Source organism: Rhinichthys klamathensis, unplaced genomic scaffold, assembly GCF_029890125.1.
Source record: "Rhinichthys klamathensis goyatoka isolate OS25496 unplaced genomic scaffold, OSU_Roscu_1.1 h1tg000194l_1, whole genome shotgun sequence".
NCBI classification, from domain to species: Eukaryota; Metazoa; Chordata; class Actinopteri; order Cypriniformes; family Leuciscidae; genus Rhinichthys; species Rhinichthys klamathensis.
The window spans coordinates 1,556,521-1,579,792 of record NW_026606720.1 but is presented as its reverse complement, the minus strand read 5'-3'; the positions used below and the strand labels follow the sequence as shown (position 1 = coordinate 1,579,792).

Here is a 23,272-nt window from a genome sequence, read left to right as displayed (position 1 = left end):
TATTAGAGTGTACATGTGCGGCCACATTTATTTGCTGTTTTGTAGTCACTGTTAAAAGTGACACTGGTTGACATTGAATAAATTATATATTGTTTTCAATCTATCTTCTCATCTTTTTCTTCTTCAATTGAATTTGTAATTGTTATTGACAATTAAAAAAAAAAAATTAAAATGTTTATTCACATATGATTAAGTTAATTTTACTAATAAAACAAAGTTCATAAAACCTAATTAAAATGAGTACAGGTTACTTGTAGCAACTCATAAATAAGTTACCTGTACCAATAAAAGTAGGTTTATCTAACTGAGTAATACTAGTACTATTAGTTAACTCAACTTGATTTTGTTGCGTTTGTATAAAGTAATGTTAAAGTGTTCAATATACTTAAAAAAGGCTGCAAGTTGAATCAACATAAAACATCCAATGCAGCCACTTGCCTCACTTTTTATAAGTTAGATCTAGGTATTACTTTTTACAGTGCACCTTGGTTTCTCCCGCCACCATCGCCTCTTGTCTCCTGCCCTTCGCCGGCCCCTCGTCCACCTCCAGAGCCCCTGCCCTCCCTCCCTCCCTCTTCAGTTTGGACTATTATCAGCGTGAGGATGTGCCTTCCAGGAGGGGGGAGCTACTGTAACAAATATTATTTCTTTGGTTTCATTACCAAAGTGTTTTGTTTGAAAATCCCTGATTTACATGTGAATTTCAACATTTTATTAGTGATATTAATGTCTCAATTGTATTAAGATGAATGTAAACTATTAAGACAAGCATTGGTCCTTCATAAGATATTTAGGCATAAAGTTTAATAAGGTACACAATAGAACATTTGAGGCACCTTTAGTTGTTACACCGTAAGCTTTGCCCTAGATCACACCTTCAAATTATTTTGTCCACCTATAAATAACTTGAAGGTGAAACGCATCTTTGCACTCACTGGCTTAATACCAAAAACATGCGGCAAGCAAATTGCTGTCCTGTCAATTATTCAGCTGCTCTTGTATTAAAAGATCTGTATTATTTAATAGGAAAAAAAAAACCTGGCTGAAAGAGTTGTAAATATAGTCTTGCAAATTAAATACGGGCGCCTTTCATCATAAAGACCAAGACAGAACACCTGTTTATTCATTAATGCTGAAATCACCTGTCACAATAGGGGACCTTAAACGCTTTAATCTAAATGCGTTGGTTTCTTGATGCTCCGTATTCTACGGAGCATCAAGTTAACCATCTCAACAAACTGGAGGAAGCTCAATTTAATGATTTTGAAGTGATTATGAATCTATAAAGCTTCAGTTTCTATTAAATAATAATGTGCACTTGTATAACCCATCTATATTCGGGTCCTGCTCATATAACTGCTAATGCATCACCACCTTGTGGTAACCAGAGGAGTTACATTACCAACCTCTCACAATGAGCTGAAGATGAGTCTTTTACGTAGGCTATAATTCCAAGTATTTGAATTAGGCCTATAGATTTCACTTTATTGACTATATTTAACTTTATTGTTATTTATAAAGGCAAAATCATTTGAGCTGCAAACGACTAGCTGTTTGTGAACTAAATAATGAGCAAGCTGTGCTAATGTGGACATTTACATTTAGACTAGCCTAGCGCTCATACGTAGGGATAGATGTTTGAACAAACTTTGTAACTTGTCGGAACTTTGTTCGTTGTGAGTTATACCTTAAATCGTGCAGTTGAGGTGAGCGATTACCTTTCTCAGTGATTAGACTTTTCAACTGACTAATAATAACCTATTTTTTACAGTCTATGATAATAACAAACAAGTTTTGCACACTCTAGCTCTGCTAACATTTTACTCAGAAAGTCTTTTTTGCGAAAGTCTTTTTCAAGCTTTGCGAAACTGTTCCAAGGGCACTGTAAGTAAACATTATTTGTCCTTGATTACGTGAACACTTTTATAAATAGTACTCAGCAAGGGGGATATCATATCTGCACTGTACTGTATATTAAGATTGTTGCATTCAAGTCCTGGGAAGTTCGTATTTAGGAAATCGTAAGATGTCAGGTGCGTTCAAGACACTTTCGTCGAAGCAAGATGGCAGTGTAGCCTACCTTCTCTTAATTATCTACACAAAAATACAGCAAGGTTGCTGTTACGTTAAATGTGCCGGGTGTATGCACTGAATAAAGACACTGAGAGCTGGCATATGCTTATCATGAACGTTTACTAGGAACATATGTGTCACCTTCAAAACAGTCCGTGTGTCACCATGAAACTTTAGTTCCCTTTACAGAACACCTCCCCTCTGAAGTAAGAATCCCCCCTCTGACAACTGTCTAAAGCCCTTGAAAGCAATACTCACTTATCAGGAAATTCTTATCAAACAAAACCTTTCACAACAGAACATTTATAGAATTTGGATGTGACTGTCTGTTTGTGATTGTCTGTGTCAGTGCTCTCATGTTGGTGTGCGACCTGGTTGTCTGACTCCTTAGTTGTACCATTCTTATCCAGCAGCACCTGAGGTTGTGGTTGGTGCACAGTACGTAGGTGTTTTCGCTTTCTCCTGATCTGTCCTTCATCTGTGTGAATAATGTAAGATCTGGGTGTTGTAGCCTGCTGAACGACTGTCCCTTGTCTCTCCTCTCTTGGGAGCCACACATTTTGTCCCGGCTGCAAAGGCAGCAGGGGGCGGGCTCTATGGCGCAGGTTGTAGCGGAGTTGTTGTTTTTCTTTCCGCCGTTTTTCACCCTTCTTGAACCCTCTGATGTTTGGCCAGCAGGGGAGCAGGGATACTGGAAGCTGAGGTATCGTTGTGCGTAGCTGTCTGCCCATAAGGAGTTGTGCAGGGGAGTAACCACACTCCAGGGGTGTGGCTCGATACGCCATCAAAGCTTTTAGTTTCTCACCTCCTCCTTTCCAAAGTCATTTTATGGTAGCCACCGCACGCTCTGCCTCTCCATTTGCTTGCGGGTATCTTGGGCTACTCGTGATGTGTGTAAACCCGTTCTCACAGCTGTATTGTGGTCCATTATCAGACACAACTGTGTCTGGTATCCCGTGGCGGTTAAATGCTTCTTTCAGAGCTGCAATTACTGTGTTGGCTGAGGCAATATGGAGGTGGGCAACTTCAATGTAACGTGAAAAATAGTCCACTATAAGGTGATAAGTCTTCTTCTCCCAGAAAAATAAGTCTGTACCAACTCTTTGCCAGGGTCTCTCCTGTACTGGGGTGGTCAGCAAAGGCTCTCGGTGCTCTGCCCTGTGCTGTGAGCATGTGTTACAGTTCTCCACCAGCTAACTGATGTGTACGGACAGTTCTGGCCACCAGACGGACTGTTGTGCTCTCGCTCTGCACTTGACAAAACCTTGATGGCCACTATGGAGGTTGTTGAGGATCTCTTGTCTAATGTCATGGGGAATTTGGTGCAGGGGAGCTTAGTGGGCCAACTAGTGACGTCTATGGAAAACTACTGGGAGGAAGGCTCTGGGGGGAAGAAGGCCTTGAAACTAAGATAAAAGCTAGTTCAGTCTGTCTGGGGGTGTGTCACTCTTCTGCACAGGGTAACAACTGTGTATTAGACTGCTCCTATTCTTGCAAGAATAAATACTTCTATTTTATATAATTTGACTCTGAGTGTCTCTTACGCAGTGATGTTTGTTTGAGATGAATTTTTGCCACAACACTTGTATTACCTTCAGTCTTGTTTCAGTGGCGGGGAGGCTTTGGATGACAGCATCCACAAAAACTTTAACCTCCGCCTCGTTTTCTTTTTCCTCCTGTGTGAGTGTGTGTCCTACAGGGGCTCTTGATAATGTGTCTGCTGTTATTAAACTCTTGCCTGGCACATGCACAATGTCAAACGTGAACTTCATCAGTCTCAGTCTGAATCTCAGCACCCTGGGAGGGAGTTCATCTAGCGCCTTGGTACTCAGGAGTGGCACTAGAGGTTTATGGTCTGTCTCTAACCTGAACTTCAGTCCCAGGAGATAAGGCATCAACCTTTCGCATGCCCACGTCGCAGCCAAAGCCTCCTTTTCGATCTGTGCATAATGTTTTTTGGCCTCGGACAGGCCCCTGGAGATGAACATGATGGGCCTCCACATTCCATCACTCTTTTGTTGACTGAGAACAGCCCCCAGGCCAAAGGATGAGGCGTCTGCCGACACACACGTCTCTGCTGTGGTTGAGTACGAGGCCAGCACCCGTGGTGAGCTCAGTTCTATTTTAAGTCTCTGGAACGCCTCCCTCTGTGGCGCTCCCCAGCACCACTCGTTCTTCTCACAGAGCAGGTCTTTAATTGGTCTGGTGTATGACGCAAAGTGGGGTAAAAACTTGCCCAAATAGTTCACCATCCCCATCACTCCCCTCACGTCTTCCACTCCCTTTGGTTCGGGCATCTCCATGATGGCTCTGACCTTATCTGGATCAGGTGTCACGCCACCTGCTGTGACACGATGACCCACAAACATGATATTATCTTTTGTAAACTCACATTTTTCGTTCAGCGTGAGTCCTTCATCTCTCAGTCTCTTCAGCACCTGGTGCAGTCTCTCATTGTGCTGTTGTATGTCCTCTCCATACACGACTATGTCGTCCGCATGACACACCAGTCCGTCGCACCCCTCCAACATCTGCGACATGCGGCGCTGGAAGTGCTCCGGGGCTGATGAGATGCCAAATGGTAGGCGATTGAATGCATATCGCCCGAATGGGGTGATGAATGTAGTGAGGAGCTGGCTTTCCTCCGACAATGGGATCTGCCAGAAACCGGAGGTTGCGTCCAGCTTCGTGAACACTTTTGCCCCGGCCAGCATGGCTAGTGTGTGGTCTACTGCTGGGAGGATATGTCTCTCTCTCCGCACCCACTTGTTCAGGTGCGTCAGGTCCACGCACAGCCGAATCTTTCCTGGCTGAGCTTTTGGCGCCACAACCATGCCTGCGCACCAGGGTGTGGGCTGGGTCACTTTTGAAACCACACCCATGTCCTCCATACGCTTTAGCTCCGCCTGCACCTTGTCTCGCAGTGGTAGAGGCACGCGGCGTGGGGATGACAGAGCATACGGGACCGCACCTGGCTCCAGCTCTATTTTGTAGGGCTCCTTTAATTTTCCCAAGCCTGAAAACACTGTAGGGTACTGAGCCTTAAAATCCTCTTGTCGGGCTTGTACTTTGTGAACACGCCTTATTAGCTTGAGTGCTTTTATAGCAGGAAGGCCCAGTAGCGCCTTAGTCAAATCTTTAACAACATAACTGTCTTGTTCTATTGTTACCTTTTCGTGACTCAGCTCCCCTTTAAAGCGTCCTTTTACTTCCAATTTGTAGTTTCCTGGTCCATACAGCACTTTAAGTGGCGGTTGCAGTGTCCCATGCTTTTTGATGGAGTAGCTGCAGCTTGGAATTGCTGTAACACTTGCTCCAGTATCCAGTTTGACAACAGTTGCATCTCCATTTAACTGCACTGTCTCTATCCACTCATCCTCTCCCTCGGAGCCCACTTCTCCTAGGAAAGCAAAATCCTCCTCGTGTTTGCTCCCAATATGTGCCTCTGAGATGTCATGGACCCCACCAGTCGATCTGCATTTCTTTGCAAAGTGTCCCTTTTTGTGACAACACAGTGCGCCGTGAAAGCCTCTGTAACCGCGTCATAGGACTTCTTCTGTTCGTCCGTGAGGGGTAAAACTTTTAAAATATCTTCGGCATCGTCGCCAGCTGCATACATGAAGGCATTCACTTGAAACTCTGACGATTGTTTATCCAATCCTGACGCTATTCTGTAGCGTTCGAAGCGCTTAATCCATCTCGGCCATTCATTAGCATTGGAGAAGTTGAACTTGCCTGGCAGCGCTAGGTGTGGCGCCGTTATTTCTCCGTCCATCTTCCTTCCTTTTTCGGGACGTTGTTTTTCTTCACAGGTTTAGTTCGTCTTTGGTCTTTCTACTGTCCTCCTTTCCGTTTTTCTTCTGACACCATGTTACGTTAAATGTGCCGGGTGTATGCACTGAATAAAGACACTGAGAGCTGGCGTATGCTTATCATGAACGTTTACTAGGAACATATGTGTCACCTTCAAAACAGTCCGTGTGTCACCATGAAACTTTAGTTCCCTTTACAGAACAGTTGTTAAACTCCACTTCTAGAAAATGAAGAAAGAATGTTCTTCAGGTGTGTCTTTCATAATAATACATTTATTAAGCCACTGTTATCTTTATCGTTGCATACATTGGTGTATTACAATGCTATTATATTTTGCGCAGGATTTTGTTGTAAATAAAAAAATTCTGACAATGTCTCTGCTAAATTAAATACCTGTAAGTGTGATATTCCGCCATATTTCTCACTGACAACTCGTAAACTCAGGGCTTAAAGAAGAGCCGTTCACGACTCGTAACTTATAAACATGATCGTTCCATCATGGCTTGAACAATCATCATGATTTTACTATGTAGAAATGTACATTTCCTAAGAATAAAGGTCCGTCCACGCCATGTCGTAATTACGAGATTCCAACTTGTAAAAAGCGTTCGTCTTTGTAGGGCTCGTAATTATAACTTGTAAACTGGTCATTTCTGAGACCTCCGACATTTTGCCGTTGTGTTGCAGATCAGAACGTCACGTGTTGTCGTCTTGTAATTAGTCACGGCATGGCATGAACGCAGTATCAGCTTCATTGCTTCTTATACAGTCACATTAAACAAAGGCAGTCATTCTGCATGCCAAGCCAACTATTACATAACATGCAGGATTCTAATTTAATTTAGAAGGGATTGCATAATTATAATGGGGAGGTCTTGCGTGTTTTACATTGAAATCAACAGAAAAGAGGACAGCATAAGATTAGCATTGAAGGCACCAAAGGGGTTTGATCTTAAACTGTAAATGACCATGCTGTTGGAGGCCTGAAAGCTCTCAGTAAGTAACAGTGGCAGAGAGAGTTGGTACTATACTCATGCCAGCACACATCAAACAGACACTTTGCCCTGCAGCTCAGCTTGATACGAGAAGATAAATCCAAACTTATCCTTCTGTCTGCACATAGAAAGTGATCTGTTCTCTCTCACAGTCCAGAGAGACTCCTGACCACTGCGGGTGAGTAGTGATGGCAGCACTAACCGTGAACTGCTGAAAGCCTCGTTCAAACGACCCAATAATGCAGTCCGCATTCGGGTTTAGGGCCCACTGTGCTTTCCAACAGGGTAAAGAATTTGCCCTCAGGTATCAATAATACCTTCCTGTTTGCTTATTTTTCTGTCAATATGAACAGTTTCATGCTTTTTTATTTCGTCTGTATATGAGCAGAATCAACAAACCAATATTGATTTGAGTTGTAATGCCTGAATTAATATTGGCATGTCAGTCAAATTAAAGGAATAGTTCACTTTCAAATGAAAATTAGCCCATGATTTACTCACCCTCAAGCCATCCTAGGTGTATATGACTTTCTTCTCTCAGACGAATACAATCAGACTTATATTAAAAAATATCCTGGCTCTTCCAAGATTTATAACGGCAGTGGATTGCAACAACATATTGAAGCTCAAAAACGTGCATCTATCCGTCATAAACGAACTTTACGCGGCTCCGGAGGGGTTAATAAAGGCCTTCTGAATGACGTTTGAATGACAATGAGTTTGTGTAAGAAGAATATTCATATTTAAAACTTTATAAAGTAAAATAACTAGCTTCCGGCCAAACAAACATACGGATTGCACTTAAGTGTAAAACGCAACTTATGCGAGTAATGTGACGTACTGCTGTATTTACGCTACGCCATGACGCACTACACGACTTCCTACATCACAAGGCACAAGTAGAGACTGCGTATGGCCGTTTGGCCGGAAGCTACAATTTTACTTTGTAACGTATTAAATATGAATATTTTTCTTACACAAACTAATCATTTTGCTTCAGAAGGCGTTTATTAACCCCTCCGGAGCCGTGTGAAGTTCGTTTATGACGGATAGATCCACGTTTTTGAGCTTCAATCTGTTGGTTGCAATCCACTGCCATAATAAATCTTGGAAGAGCAAGGATATTTTTTTAATATAACTCCGATTGTATTCGTCTGAGAAAGGAAAGTCATATACACCTAGGATGACTTGAGGGTGAGTAAATCATGGGGTGATTTTCCTTTGAAAGTGAACTACTCCTTTAAATCCTGCCATTTCATATTTTTTTAAGCTACTCTCTAAAGCAATACTTTCTTGGACACACTTCAAGGCTGTCATTCAAATTGCATCTTATGCTTCCATGCGAGAGCTGTGAGCAGATTGTCAAATTGTCTGAGACATTTTGTGTTATTTAATAAGTTTTGAGCAACTGGTGCAGCAGAGAGTTCAGTGGATGTGAAGATCTCCTCAGTTTCACACAGGTGTCCTGACAGAGGAAGATCATCATTTCCATCCACCTATTTTTAGGCGCATTTTGGGATATCGCATAAAAAAACTGCTGGATGGAAACGCTGCTTTATTCGCAAATGTTTTATGCGATATTCCAATTTTGTGCATAAGTTAAATTGGCAACTTTGTATGGAAACATAGCTACTTTGACTATGGACATGTTTGACTACAAGAAAGTGACACATTTTGACAGTTTGCCTTTACAGGATAGAAAGTGGAGAACATGGAAAGAGATGGAATGTGATAATAATATTATTATTTTTTTTTTTAATGAAAGTCTGTGTCTGGAACAATGGTAAACAATAAAAAAGGCCTATTTGAAAAGTAGCAAAAATAAATTATGAATGCATGGTCCAATACAGTTTGAATGTGTCCTTTAGTATCTAGGCCTATATAAATTTGAATCTGTTTTTAAAGGATTCAATCCATGGGACATGAAAGTGTCTGTGTTAAGTGTCTACTGCTTGGAGTTGCACACTTGATTACAAAATAATCACACACAGGTGGAATGAAACGTAACATAACCAGGCAATGAATCATGGGAAATGCAGTTCATTATAAGATTAAGGAGACGGGAGGAGTGCCCTCTGGTGGCCATCGTCGGCACTCTGACAGACGTGACAGTCCCCCATGGCCATAGTCAATAGTTTTATCCCTTAAAACTCATCTTTGATCACCAATATGACATATTTAAACGTTTTCTTCTTGAAAAAAAATCTTCATGCCTTAAAATAGCTTGAATGTAACTCTACACCCTTGCCTCATTTAGTATACGCGGTTCTATGAATATGCAAATGAGCCCCGCCTCCACTCACTCACTCACTCAGAGATCCACTGGTTGACGATCACACGTTGATTTGATTGGTTACAAGGTAGTTTGTGACGTCAGAAACACCAGCGATTTCAAACCGTGTTTTTGAGACGGTCTTTGGTTCACTGCAGTTTTAAGGAGAAAATACTCAGCAATGCTGTCGACTTATGAATTTACACATGGTTTGACTTAAAGCAAATTAAAAACACCACAAAGACATTAAAAGCTTGAATTTCACCACAGGGGAACTTTAAAGAAACAACCATGTATAAAAATAAGTAATCCTAAAAAGGCTCAAAACAAACTTAAGGTGCAATTGTGCACTCTTCATGTTCTAATACAGGGCTCTGCTGTTCAGAACTGGTTGGTTGAGACTCAACAAATCCTGACTGCACCGCCACTGTACAAGGAGGGAACATCTCTAAAATCGACAAAAAGATGACTTGACTATACATTGACGTTTTGTTCAATAACAAAAATGACAAAAAGTCAAAGCATGGGTCAAGTTATGTTTACCACAGGCTTTTTTTTAAACACATAAATCAAAAACCCCATTGAAAAATCTCAAAGGAACCAGCTGCAAATTTTTGGATTGCTAAAGCAATCAAATCTCTTCAGAACATTTTGGACTAAGCCACTCAATTCATATGGATTAATTTTACGATCTCTTTATCAACTTTTTGAAGCGTCAGTTGCCTAGACTGTCAATGGAGGGACAGAAAGCTCTCAGAAAGATCTTCATTTGTGTTCTGAAGATGAACGAAAGTCCTACAGGTTTGGAAAGACATGAGGGTGAGTAATTACTGACAGAATGTTAATATTTTGGGTGAACTAACCCTTTTGGGAATCAGTTCAGATTGCCCAATGGTTCCTAAAGAAACAAACAACTGTTAGTTCAGATGTTTTTTCTAATGGCTGGTAAAGCTTGATGAGTCGTGATGAATGTTTATCACATCAAACTGTGGTCCAAAACTTCAAGAAAGAATTCACATGATGGTTCTACATCTGTGCTGAGCAGGACCAGCTTTCTCATAGCAATCCACAGGTCAGCCACAGGTTCCTGCAGGGCAAAAGCTCATTCATCAACACACTCTCCAGCCACTTGGCCATGTCACTTCTCCTCTCAAGCCCCGATTTCTGCTCTTGACCCTGAGTGTTAATGCTTCTGTTATCAAGAGCAGGGCAGATTTGAGGCCTGAAAGCCAACGAAGAGACACTCATTAACTCTCCGAAGTGTCGACACACACCGCAGTCACATGCTGGACGGTTGTTCAGGTCAGGTCACAAAGTGTTGAGGTGCGTAGCCCAGCCTAACTTTTCTCATGATGTTACCAGCAGTAACATCTCGCTTATGCCACTGTTGTTGTTGTTGTTGTTGTTTTTATACAGTTACATTCATTAAATATTTCATGCATTTCTGCCTGTTTGTTTGAACCCCTTTGATCTAAATATTGTACAGATCTTGTGGTCTCGAGGGCTTGATTCTGGACACTTTATTTCAGTAAATGGAAACGATTTAATTTCAGGGGGGAACGAAGGGGTACAGATACTTTTGCAATGCACTGTATTTAAAATCCCCATTCCCGTTTTGTTTCGAGAAAACCCTTCTCACAGAATCATGTAATGCGCATGACAGCCGCTAGAGGGCAAACTTACAACGCGTTTCTGTCACTATCGTTTTTAAACAGGTGACAGTAATAACTTTACAGTCTCATGATAATTTGTAGCTATTCTACGTTTTGGCGAATTTGTGGCCAATTCGTCTGAATTTAAGCAGTACAGAGAAATATTAGTGTGATAAACAGGATCATGTATGGCGAACACCACTTCATTGAACCAGTTTTGTGATGTATACATCAGACTATATGACAGTTGTGAAGGATTAAACATTTAAACTGATTTATTTCTATTGCTTTTAAGAGAACATATTGACAAATAATCGGTTTCTCATTGGTAGCAGGATTATTCTGAAAAGGTTGCCATCTCATGAAATGCATTTTAACATTTCATATTTATGAAATGTGAACAGTTATACACTACTGATCAAGTTTAGGGTCAATAAGAAATACTTTAATTCTGCAAGTGACAGTAAAGACCTATTACAAAAACTTTCTTACAAAAAAACACTTTTTGCTTTCTATTATTCAAAGAATGCTAAATATCAAAAATGGCATTTTTTCAATTATACATTTTTTCACTCAATGATAGCAGGATTAATTTGACAACTTTTATCATCTTGACTTGCATTCTAACATTTCAAATTATTTTCAAGTTAAACATACATTAAGTTAATTATTTGCGGTTATGAATTTCAACAACTCACACGTAGGCCCATTCAGCAGCTCTATGAAGAAAACACTCGATACAGCCAAAACAAACCTTTGTTTAAAATCACTTTTATTTCAAGATTTTTAAATTCATACAGATCGTAAGGCGTCTGCACAAAGAACAGTTTCTGCAGAGGTTTAAAAAAAAAATCACTTCCCTCAGATGGTGGACGGGGTTTCAAACAAGGTTTGATATAGATGTTGTTGTTTTTTTGGTGTCTTCCCTTCCCCCTCCCCCCCTCCTTAATTTTTTTTAAATTTCTCAATAATCTTAAATTACAGCTATTATATAATTTCATACTCTTGATTTCTTACAGCAGTCAGACAAAGTGAGAGCGATGACGGAGGAAACAGTGTTTAAAATCCATTAAATATGTACATAGAGGCTTCACATCACACACACACACACATGGCAGGCTAAACAGTACTATGAGGGGAGCACAGCATGTGTTGATGCATCTATTTACAGGTCCCTAAACTTACTACACGATGACACTACGTTCTCTCTTACGGGGAGGCGTCGGAGGAGAATCAATGTTTTTTTTGTTTTTTTTACCTTTGCATTTCATTTCCAGTGGGGTGTTTTTGAATAAAAGGGTGGTTCTGATGAGAATTAAGTCCTAAAACCTTAAATAACATCACACATACACACTCTCCCAACCCTGACCCATCCGTGACGCAGGGCCAGTGAAGGTCTGCATGCATTGAACTACACTGTGATCCAGGACGGGTTTCAAACCGGACCCTAGACGAGCATTCGTACTACGACCCTGATTTGAACTCGCAGGACGCCACATAGGGGACGAGGTGTGCGTGATAAACATGAGAAGGGACGGGGTTTGAGTGAGAGGAACTGACATCGTGCGTCTCCGGGGTTGGCCCAGGCTACTTGGACACGTTGATCCGGAAGGTGACCCGGCCCATGAACTTGTCGCGCTCGTCGTTGTTGATCAGGTCGGATCCCTCCACCTTGCACTCGATGACGAGCTCAGAGTTGTAGTCTTCCTCAGCCAGCAGAAGCTTCACGGCTACAACGGGCTGGACATAGCTCGCCTGGGGAGGAAACCACAAAAGTTAGAGAAATGATTATGGTAAGAAACTCCGCAATAATTAAAGCAACACCAAGTAACTTTTCCTCTGCGGTCACCCTACAGGCTGGAAGCGGAATTGTCCATTACCGCGTTGTAAATAATTTAGCCTACTGTCGCGCGCCTCTGTTTATCCAGCACCGGCTTTGGAATGAATGATGTTCACTGACAAGGTAGAGTATGATGCATGATTTCATGAAAGTATGATGTATTGTGACATCAGAAACGAGGAAAAACAAAATAACGACTATTGTAACGTTTGTCGTAAAGCAAGTCAAATTTGTAGTTTTCTTATGTCTCATTAGAACTACAGAAACGCGACCCGATCTGGCAATCTTACACAGCGTGGTTATAGCAGATATAGGACCGCAAAGCGAATCCAGAAGTGCCTTTCACCCTGTTACGACTTAATGAACCACTGAAACCATTTTGGAAACATTATTTTAAGGTAAAAAAATCTTACTTAGTGTTGCTTTAAATATGGACACCAATAATATATATATTTTTTAGACAAACGAATATATATTTTTTATATTCTAGACAAACTTTCCTAGAACTTGAACAGATCCAGAACTTGTTCTTGTGTCCGATCACGCAAAGAAGATGCGATTAAATATCTAATACAGTGTTCGTAGAAAACTTGTTTCTCAATATTATTTTCCGACCCTTGACTATTGTGATGTTGTTCTTCAAACGCCATCAAATTAGATCTCGTTTGGCTTAACACGGCGTATAATAATCTTTGCAGAATCATTTTGGGATTTTCTTTTCTTACTCCCTGTATAATGCATGATGCACTCCAGTGGTCATAGAAGACGTCCATATCATTACTTTAATTATCCCAGTCATCCAAAACAATACTTTGTACCTTTTTCTTTAAATCGCCAAGTTAGGCATTCTTCCCAGACGCATTTCCTTGTTCCTCATACATTTAAAGCCCAAATAGACTGGAATAATTTCCCTGCAGACATTATACATCATTTCAGTTGTTTAAACAATCTTTGTCATCTTATTTTACGATTTTTTTTATTGTTTTTTTTTTTAATTTATTGTTATATACTTGATGTTCATTTACACTTGTATTCACTGATCATTATATTTTGTTGTGCATTTATTATTGACTATTCTGGTAACTTGGTGGTGTAATATTTTTCAGTATTGTTTTGTTGTTTGTTTATGGATTGATGATTGTATTTTTTGTTTTGTTTCTGTTATTGCGTTGTGATTGTGTTGCGTTGTGTGTTAGGACCCCCTTGGAAATGAGACTGTACATCTCAAGGGGGTAATCCTAATAAATAAACAAAAATATAAATATAAGAATTTAGTCTGATATGTGTAAAATGTGTATCATTTTTTTTTCTTTTTTAAATATTTGGGTTTAATACTTAAAAATGACTTCTCCCATTAACAGCACAAATCAAAATACCAATCATTAAAAAAATATTTTATTTTAATTGTTTATTTTATTTATTTTCTGTACATAGAATATAGGCCTACATAAATTCCACTTTAAAATTTAAATACTTTTAAATATATATTTCCTATATCAACTATACAAAGAATACATTTTTCCAATTTAAACAAAAAATTAAATATAAATATGACAATTATATACATTTCTACATATAAAATATACATGTATATAATATTAAAAATATATACACACATTTCTACACAAGAATATTTTAAAATAAATATTGTAAGTATATTTTAATGTTTAATACATAAAACAAATTTTTTTACGTCTCACATTAAAGGCGCAATCAGACCAGTTCATTAAAAATTAATTGTACATTACATATTTTTTATACGTCTATATTTCATATATTACATTTTAAAACGCATTTTAAATATTTATTTTAGATGAAAGATGTATACATTTTCTATACATCAAATAATTCATTTTCATACATAAAATTCACAAATAATATATTTTTTTAAATATGCTAAATATATAAAATATATTTTAATATACGTCATATTTTCACATTATTCTGACGACAGTCACCACTATATTGTGCATCTCCACATTTAAACACTGTGATCTTGCTGCATTGTACTCACATGCAGTTTCTTGCCGTAATAGGGGTAGTAGCTCTTGTCCAGCACGCCCTCGGGGGGGAAATACTGCATCTGCAGGGGGGTTTCTCTCTGCACCTGGAGACACCACGGCAAAGCGTGAGATCACACTGCTGCACTTCACGGACAATACGTGTCATGTGACTCTTGAGCAGTTGCCAGTAGCAACAGACTGCCCTCACATCACTCAAACTGATGACGAGGAAAAATAACACCCCCTTCAAATGCACAAAGACATCAGATATTTCATAAAGCATGTTACACACACACACAGAGAACAGCCTTTCATACAATACAGACAGGATTTTGCATCATGTACTGTATATGAACGCATGAATCCACAACTCTGTTCGCAGTCCATCACAGTCTATATCCAGCAGTAGCAGGAAGCAACAAACTGTTTCAGGAACAGTTGTAAGGTTCTGATCCTAATGTGCATTCAGTAACCGGTCCATCTTTCATTAGGTGAACCGAATGAGATGATATGCTGGAAGCTTTTGAAATGGCTGTGTATCTAGAGAAAGGTCAAAGTGACGCATGCTTGCAGACAGCGGAAGTCCAACCAAAAAGAAGATCATAAAAACACTAAAAGAAGGCGTTTAAGTCAGTCGTTTTAAAGCATCAAAAGACTACAGGACCATGATTCATGATTTAATAATCAAATTCAAATAAAGAATGTAATTATTAAGAATCAAGCTCAAAAGCTCAAAAAGTGCAGCGTTTCATTCGTTGCTTTCACACAAACCGTCTTTGCTGGAAATATAACGCAAACTAGAAAATGTTACAGAAGTTCACTTTACTCCCGTTCGATACGATTTATGTAAGAATAATCGGTCTACAATTTATGAATGACCACTACTGTGCATTCACTAGATTTCCACAATAGCTGTTTTAATGCAATTTTGATAAGGGGTGGTATCAAAATGTGTAAAAAAAACACCAAACAGTTGCTTGTGCGCGAACAGATGTGGTATTATCACTGGAAAAGTTAACACCAAAAACGCCACTTTCTTGTGTGAAAGTCCCACTGAAACATTGCAAGGACTATTTGTGGAAGTTAGTTTAGTAAGTAATGGCAAGAGAGAAACAGCAGAATCCATCAGCAGAATTTTGCAAAAGCGTTAAGAGGACAGCGAGTTCCTGAAGGAGCGGAGAGCACTTCCTTGCGTCCGCTGTATACCTTCAAGGCTCACACGGGTGAGAGCTCTCAGAGAAGTCATGAGGGACAAGAATGACTAAGTGATAAGGCCAGTAAAGAGGTTCTCACGGGAGTCGAGTCAAAAACATGGCAGGTCTGATAGGAACGGCTCACATCTGCAGCGAAGAACTACGCCAAGGAAGCAAACAAGTGTTTGAAATGGGTCCAACATTGCATAACTCGTGCCTGATATCGGTTAGATGTTTGTGGACGTGTTCGTAAGAATTCGTAAGAGGTTTCTGAGGTCAAAAGGCAATGTTTTGCAAGGGGGGAAAAAAATATATTACTATGTCAATAAAATCAATTGGAATACCTGTTGAAACCATGAATTTGACCCAAACACGTTTCACTTATGTGTGGTAGATTCCTAATAGCAACTGTTTACACCTGATATGGTGATCCAAAAATAAGTGCTAAATAAGCACTTGTAAGCGTAAACATTAATGTGGCCTGAACAACCCTAAAGAGCCGTCATGTTTACAAGGTAACAGGCTATCACGGTGAGTAGTGATGATTTTGCCTGGTTCACTGCATCAAATCTGAACTAAATCACAGGATTTTTTGAGTTTGGTGTGAGCACTTAGTAGCAAGTAGACAGGATATTGTCAATGTAAAACAAACTGTTTGTTCATTTACATGTCATAAGTTGCTCCCTTCCTTATACAAGTTGGTCCTTTCTGACCAGAATACGATGTCAAGAGTAGCAGACCTTCTGCTAATAGTCCTTAATATGCTCGTTGCGTAGCCATACCTTGGACCAGGGGTGTCTAATCCTACTGGAGGACCACCTTTCAGTAGAGTTGATCAAATAAGCATCCCTGAAACATCTAATCAAGGGCTTTAGGATCACTAGAAACTCCCAGGCAGGAGCTGAACTCTCGTGGAGCATGATGGGACACCCCTGGTCCAAAGTATGGCCAAGCAAGACCACCTAACATGCTACCCTTCCACCGAAAAAGGGTTGCCTGCTAAGTTAACGCTAAAAGAAACCAACTGACAGATTGGAAATGTCTTCACTATGCCCGAAAATGAACACGCAATGACGCACACCCTTAGTTTAAAGGCATTCCACAATTTGCATGTTAATGCTAGATATATACAGAAATCTTGTGATTGAATTATTCGAATCCGATGTTAATATCAGGAATAAACAGGGGGGCCTATGGTGAGGAAGGACCCACCGCTAAGGTTGTTCTACCAAGACACTACGCATTTCATTCTCAATGGCTGGGAGATCTGAAGGTATACATCATTTCTAGAAAGAGGGCAGTTAAAAGCACCATAGACAAAGCAGTACAGGAGAGAGGCAGCAAAGAGATGGAAAAGGCCCGGGACAAGGGCCTTGGAGAAACAATGGGGGGAGGGAGGGAGGGCCCGACATCTTACCCACCATTAATACTGCTGGCCCTATAGGCAGCGTGGAGAGAGACCAGATACAAACAGATGTGTGAAAACCCAAGATGGAAACAAGCACAATAATTCAGACTCGCACCATCATGATACACTCATCCTGACGTCGTCACCACTGTGATTCTGCCAAATAAGACATGTTCCTGGGTCAACTTATTTTGTTGATCATGGAACAACTTTTCTGTCTGAAAAATTAAGCCTCATCCATATCCCTACCCCTAAATCTAACCCGACCCATAACTTCTCCCTAAAACCAGAGGGAAATGATAGGTGAATGACACTGATGTAGAAGCACATAACCCTGGTTGTAAGCCTAAACTTGACAAACTGTAAACTTGTCCCTCAAATCTGATTGGTTGATTGGAATGTTGATCCACGAACATGTTGTACTTGGTGAAATCACGTTACACCTAACATTGTACACATTTAAGCTAGAACACAATGTGTGATGTGGGGATTACCTTGGCTGCGCAGTTGATACGTGGGTCTCCTTTTGGCCTAAGCCCAATCACCTGCAAAGGATAAGGAACATATACACTGAACAAACATCCTTAGATAACGATCCGACTAATTCCACAACAGCATAACGCTTCAGTTGACGAACAAATGAAACGCAGACATTTATAAACAAGCCTGGTCTCTCATCTTTCAAAGGTGAATGTTGTGTTGTAATTGCATCTCAGAAATTCAACAAAGGCCTATCTGGAAGTTGTCCATGCATGTAGCCTGGGAAAACCCAGACAACTTCCGGCAAATTTAGATTTGCTCTGAAAGTTAGTCTGGCAAAGAGCTCATTCAAGCCCATTTCCAATCCGTCGAAATCGAGGCACCAATCAGAGACGTTGGGGCGGGCTTTACACGATGACGACAGCGCTGGGATTTTGAAGCAGATTTTGTAGCCTACATTACAAAGATGGATGCCGCCGTCGAACATCACTCGTTTGAATCAGCTATCGCGTCTGTTTTAAGCGATTTGAACGTTTCCTTTTTGTTAAAAACCGAGCAAAGAACAACACTCGGAGATGTTTCTCCGCCGCTCTGCATACGTCATCTCCATCGCTCTGATTGGGTTTAGGTCTATCCGCGACGTCCGTTGGTGACGCCCCTCTGGAAATGATTTGTCTATGACGCTTTGCCAGACCATAACTCAGTTACAACTGAGAATGGTCTGGTTTTAACCAGGCTACCATGCATGAGCACCATGGCTCAATTTGTCTGGAGTACATATGTGATGCGATCTGGGAAAACCCGTCGGATGTCGCGCTGGTACGTTTTCAGTAAGGTCTAAAAATAGGTTGAATGTCAGTTTTTTGGTCAAAATTGGGTTTTTCATAAATTCTATAACATCTTGTCTATCATCTCTGAATATATCTTGGCAAAATTCACTAGTTTAGTGCGGAAAAATAGCGATTTATAGTGGCAAGCTGAAAAGAAAAGACTGTCTTTCTCTTTAAGAACACGAACGGCAGAGATAAAAAAAAAAAAAAAAGAAGCCCACTCTCCATTACAAAGACAGTTCACATATCAAAATAAACCACTCAACATCTAGAATAAAGGCATATCAATGCGCATTTCCCGCCAGTCCTGTGTAAACCTCAACGGCACGCAAGTTTTCAGCCGACTTCAGATAACCATAACTTTTCTTACCGACAAACGATGAAAGAAATAACAGATTTGGAAAGGGCTTGAAACCAGCTTTAATATGGTATCAAAATACTGTAATAGGTAAAATGTCACCATGTGATGGGTTTTCCCAGATCGCATCACATATGCTAACAGCTAGCCTGCGGTTTCAAAAGTAGGTACCTTTTACTGGGGAGCGCGTAAAAACATGCGACTCACTCGATTCATCTTGACTAGGATGCATGGCTGGCCCTCTGAATAACCAAAAGTGCTATCAGCCAGTCCAGAGCACTGTCGTAGAGAACTTCTCTTGAACTGGCAGGCCTTCTTCTCCACAGCAACATCATCACCTTGCTCAAAGTAGTCCCCCTTGGTACAGATCTCGTTCCTATCCTGCAGGGAGTCATTGTACTCTGAAGTAACAAACGAGAGAGAACAGATAGTGAGATAAAGGTGTTGAGCTGAAAATCGTCAGCAGTAGTTTGATACACTTGTGTGGTTGGGAGACATTTTTTCTTGTCTACAAGTGTGGCCAATTTGGTAGTCTTTGAATGCTCCAAATAAGAGCTTAAATAAAAGCCCCCAAAATGGTTCGAGAAGTGCAACATTCCTGTTTGATATGTCCAGTGGAGGAAGGACATATCAAAAGCTGTACTGCTCTTTAAATAGCTAATAGTTTTAGTTTAAAATCAAGGTCAGAATTGGGACATTTCTACTTGAGATCAACTCCAACAGGAGGGAAAACGGCATAAGAAAAATAATTGGTTGTCTTTAGCACCCAGTAGACGCTACATTTGATGAGGAAATAACTTTATGACTGTTAAAGGCATGTTCTATATGGTAATGAAATCCAGACATACTACATCCGCCATGTTGGCTTTGTCATGTGACCTACGGCCCTTCACAACTCCTCTCCTTTGGTCTTAAGGGATAGTAAAATGTTCCACAGTTCAGAATCTCGCCAGAAGGAGGAGGTCATCCGGGTACTTTTCGCCTATGGTTTTCTAAATACTATAAACTTCTATGAATACTCATGTCAAACCTACTACTCATTTACCCTGCCTACACTATATAGTAGGGAAGTAGGCATATTCGAATGCAGGGCATGTTTTACACACCCGTTTCTGCACATATTTTCGAAACAGGTTGTAACAATGTAATGGAGGAACTTATTGACTTTTAGTTCTCAAATTAATGTGATGTTTGTCATTATCCACTGAGTTGGGTGCTGCTCATCTTGACTAAAAATCACAGTTGTGGATTTCCAAAAGAGTATACAAGTTGGAATTGCGAGAGGTGATCTTTGCACTTTTCCAAGAAGCAAGCAAGCGAATTATACATAGCATCAGACAAACCACTGAACCATGATTTGCTATTGCTAATCAGTGGTAGGTGTATTTAGGGATGGACAAGTGTTTTATCGGACAAGAATGTCTAAATGCCTCTGAGCAGGAGATGATGTCATTTATATTTCTGGTCCATTTTCCCAGAGTAGAGACACTTTAACATCTAGATGACCTTAAAACTAATTGACTAAAAGCCACAAGACTCCAATTTTGATTGCATGGGGTCCTTAAATGAGTCACTCATGACTGCTGTATCTGATCATTAGTGATCTATTTAAGAAAGACTTTGGCTGCATGTCCGAAAGCTGAAAAAGGATGCCTTCGGCCACACTAGATTACGAGCATGCGAAATTTCTTCGGACACTGCAACGGTCGTGATATGACGTCACGGTCTGCAGAGTCTTATTTATGAACCTTTTTTTAAATCTACTCGACTTTACTGCAAAAATATTGTTGAATTAATTCAGCCAAAAGGTCTCGCCGTGATGTCGATCTTTTACTGGTCACACGTCTTCACGTGATGCGAATTCGCAGCTCAGTTCACCAAACTTGAACTTTTGAATGCAGCAAAATGCAAAACTTTTTGCATGAGCTTGCGTTTGAGGAAGTCAATGGAACGAAAAAACGCCCCTTTCGGAGCAAGGTATGAAGGCATCAAGGCACGTCCAAATCCAATGTTAGCTTCATTTCCTGCCTCCTGAGATACCGTCATCTGATTGATTTTTGAAGGCAGCATAGATGTATCCTTCACTGCCTTTGATATCCCACAATACTGCGCTTTGAATTCTGTTACAGTTGAGCTAAAAAAATTCTAGCGAGAAATGACTATTGTGGTAATTAAATATTTGCTTCGTTATCACCAAAGTTTGCTCTATTTTGTTGTAGATCATTAAACTGTTATTCTGCCTCAGAAGTCTGTCCGAAATCGGTTTCGTGAGGCACCTTCATGCGCAAACATTGCCTGACGACAAGTCCGCTACCAACGTTTCCGGATGCACCCTTTAAGTTCTACGTTCTCAAGTGTGGTGGTGATCGCATACAGCTGAGAACAATTTGTGCAAATTCAAGCACATTTAACCATCAGCAGTGGGAGTATTAAGAAGATCACATTCAAACCATCCAAACAGAGGCTACACAAGGGGGACATTATCTGAGAGATTTATGTATTGAGAAGCAAATCAAAAGAAATTGAAAACATTTCACTATTTAGGCCACTTCCTAATAGACCTTTTATATTATGGTGGATTTTAAGTCCTCTTATTGTCTTGCAAAATATCTGACTGCACCACCTCCTCCTGATTACCTAAGTGTAGCGGTTGCTTGTCCCAATATGACCTTGATGAGCAATAGTGTAACAAAAACACCCATGTAAGTAAACATGTCATTATTTTATCTAAAATGTGGCTGTATTAACAATATCCTCCTTATATGATTTGTTTCAAACATTTATTTTATCCACCCATTGCCTGCCATATGGATCATGTTTGCTGGTTCTGAACAGAGTTGGAGTCGTCTCTCATCTTCACAAGACTAGTGGCTCTGAACAGCTTCTTAGAGAAGACTGACCTGCTTAGTGCAGGAACCACGTCAAACCATTAAAATGGACAGCCTGGTTCTTGAACTAGCTGGAACAGGACCTAGGTCTAGTTTTGCTCTGGTTTTAGGTGTTATGAGATCTAGTTTGGTCTGGGTCTTAAATGGTCTAGGTATTGGAGAGGCCTGATAATGGTCACGGTCTTGGAAGGTCTGGTACTGGTTTGGGTTTTGGGCAGTCTGGTACTGGTCTGAGTCTCAGAGGATCTGGGGTGGGAGGGGGGGGGGGGGGGGGGGATTAGGGGGTTAAAGTATCCTCTGATTTATCTGGTTAGGATTCTGTATCACTTTATACCTTTACAAGGCAAATATGTAGAGAGGTAAGGTACTTAGAGCGTTGATACTCACGCTGCAGGAACGACTCCAGGTGCTGCACATACTTGTTGTATTGCTGGGGAATGGATCGGTTAAATCCAATTTCCAAGGACCTCGGCCTAATCATCAGCCCTAAGGACAAAATATGCCATGCAGATAAACATCATACAAATTTAATGCAGATTATAGCACATATATGTGCCCAAAACATTGATTCAATATGTGCATTCTTAGTGTGTTGACACATCTGCAATACTAGTCGGATTCCTTTCCCTTTTTACCTCCATGACTTTTCAAATACGTTTTCCAGTTAATGCCAATTTCTAGAAAACAATTACAAATAATGATATTCACTAACACATTTTAGAAGGGAGTTTAAGACCTTTGGTTTTAATTATTTCCGCTACTCCTTGAAATCTAAATTCCATGTGGGAATTTAAGACTTTTATGTCTTAAAAATATGTCCATATAAAAAAAAATGACAGAATAATATGCTTTCAAAATGATACAAACCTCCAAAAGACATCTGACTGTATGTGTGCTCATTGGGAAGTGTATGTCATTATTGTATCAGAACACCTCCGATTCGTAATCAATGCGCATTTGTGATCATTAGCACTCAAAATCTTGCTTGGAACATTAAATGCACTGATGATTGGAGACACTAACTGCAACTTGTCTGAAATGATGTCCAACTGTGTCTGTACCGAGAACATTCAGTTACTAAAAGATCTCGTGAAAGGTGGGGGGAGAAAAAAAAAAAGATCAGTGGGAGGAATAAATTGACACTTGGAGAAGGATGAATGATAGCGAGCGAGAGAGAGTGTCTCACTTGCCGGTTTAACAGCGCTCATAATTGAGAGCGAGGATGGATTTGGAGCGCTCTCATCGCAACCACTGTACACAAGTGTGTGGGGGCTGTACAGTGTACGACCGTATGTGTGTGCGTGTGTGTGTGAAAGAGAGAGAGAGAGTGTGTGTGGGAGGCTAATGGATGATGTGTGAAACACTGCTGAGACTGGTTTGTGTGTTCTGACTGTAATGGAGGTAATGGTAAAAATAGCACTGAATAAATCGCACCAGCTAAATGGCACCTCGAATGCAAATTCGGTC

General features: G+C 40.4%; 1 protein-coding gene across 1 annotated transcript in view; it reads right to left on the bottom strand.

The window, feature by feature from the left end:
• Window positions 1-11,556: 11,556 nt before the first annotated feature.
• atp1b3b (ATPase Na+/K+ transporting subunit beta 3b) overlaps window positions 11,557-23,272 on the bottom strand; it is a 31,124-nt gene continuing 19,408 nt past the window's right edge. The window contains exons 3-7 of the mRNA XM_056262587.1: window positions 22,193-22,291; window positions 19,125-19,318; window positions 17,744-17,794; window positions 14,660-14,752; window positions 11,557-12,560 (exon numbers count right to left, since the gene is read on the bottom strand). Coding sequence (XP_056118562.1) covers window positions 12,393-12,560; window positions 14,660-14,752; window positions 17,744-17,794; window positions 19,125-19,318; window positions 22,193-22,291 — 605 coding nt within the window. The 3' untranslated portion in view covers window positions 11,557-12,392. The remainder of the gene's footprint in view (window positions 12,561-14,659; window positions 14,753-17,743; window positions 17,795-19,124; window positions 19,319-22,192; window positions 22,292-23,272) is intronic.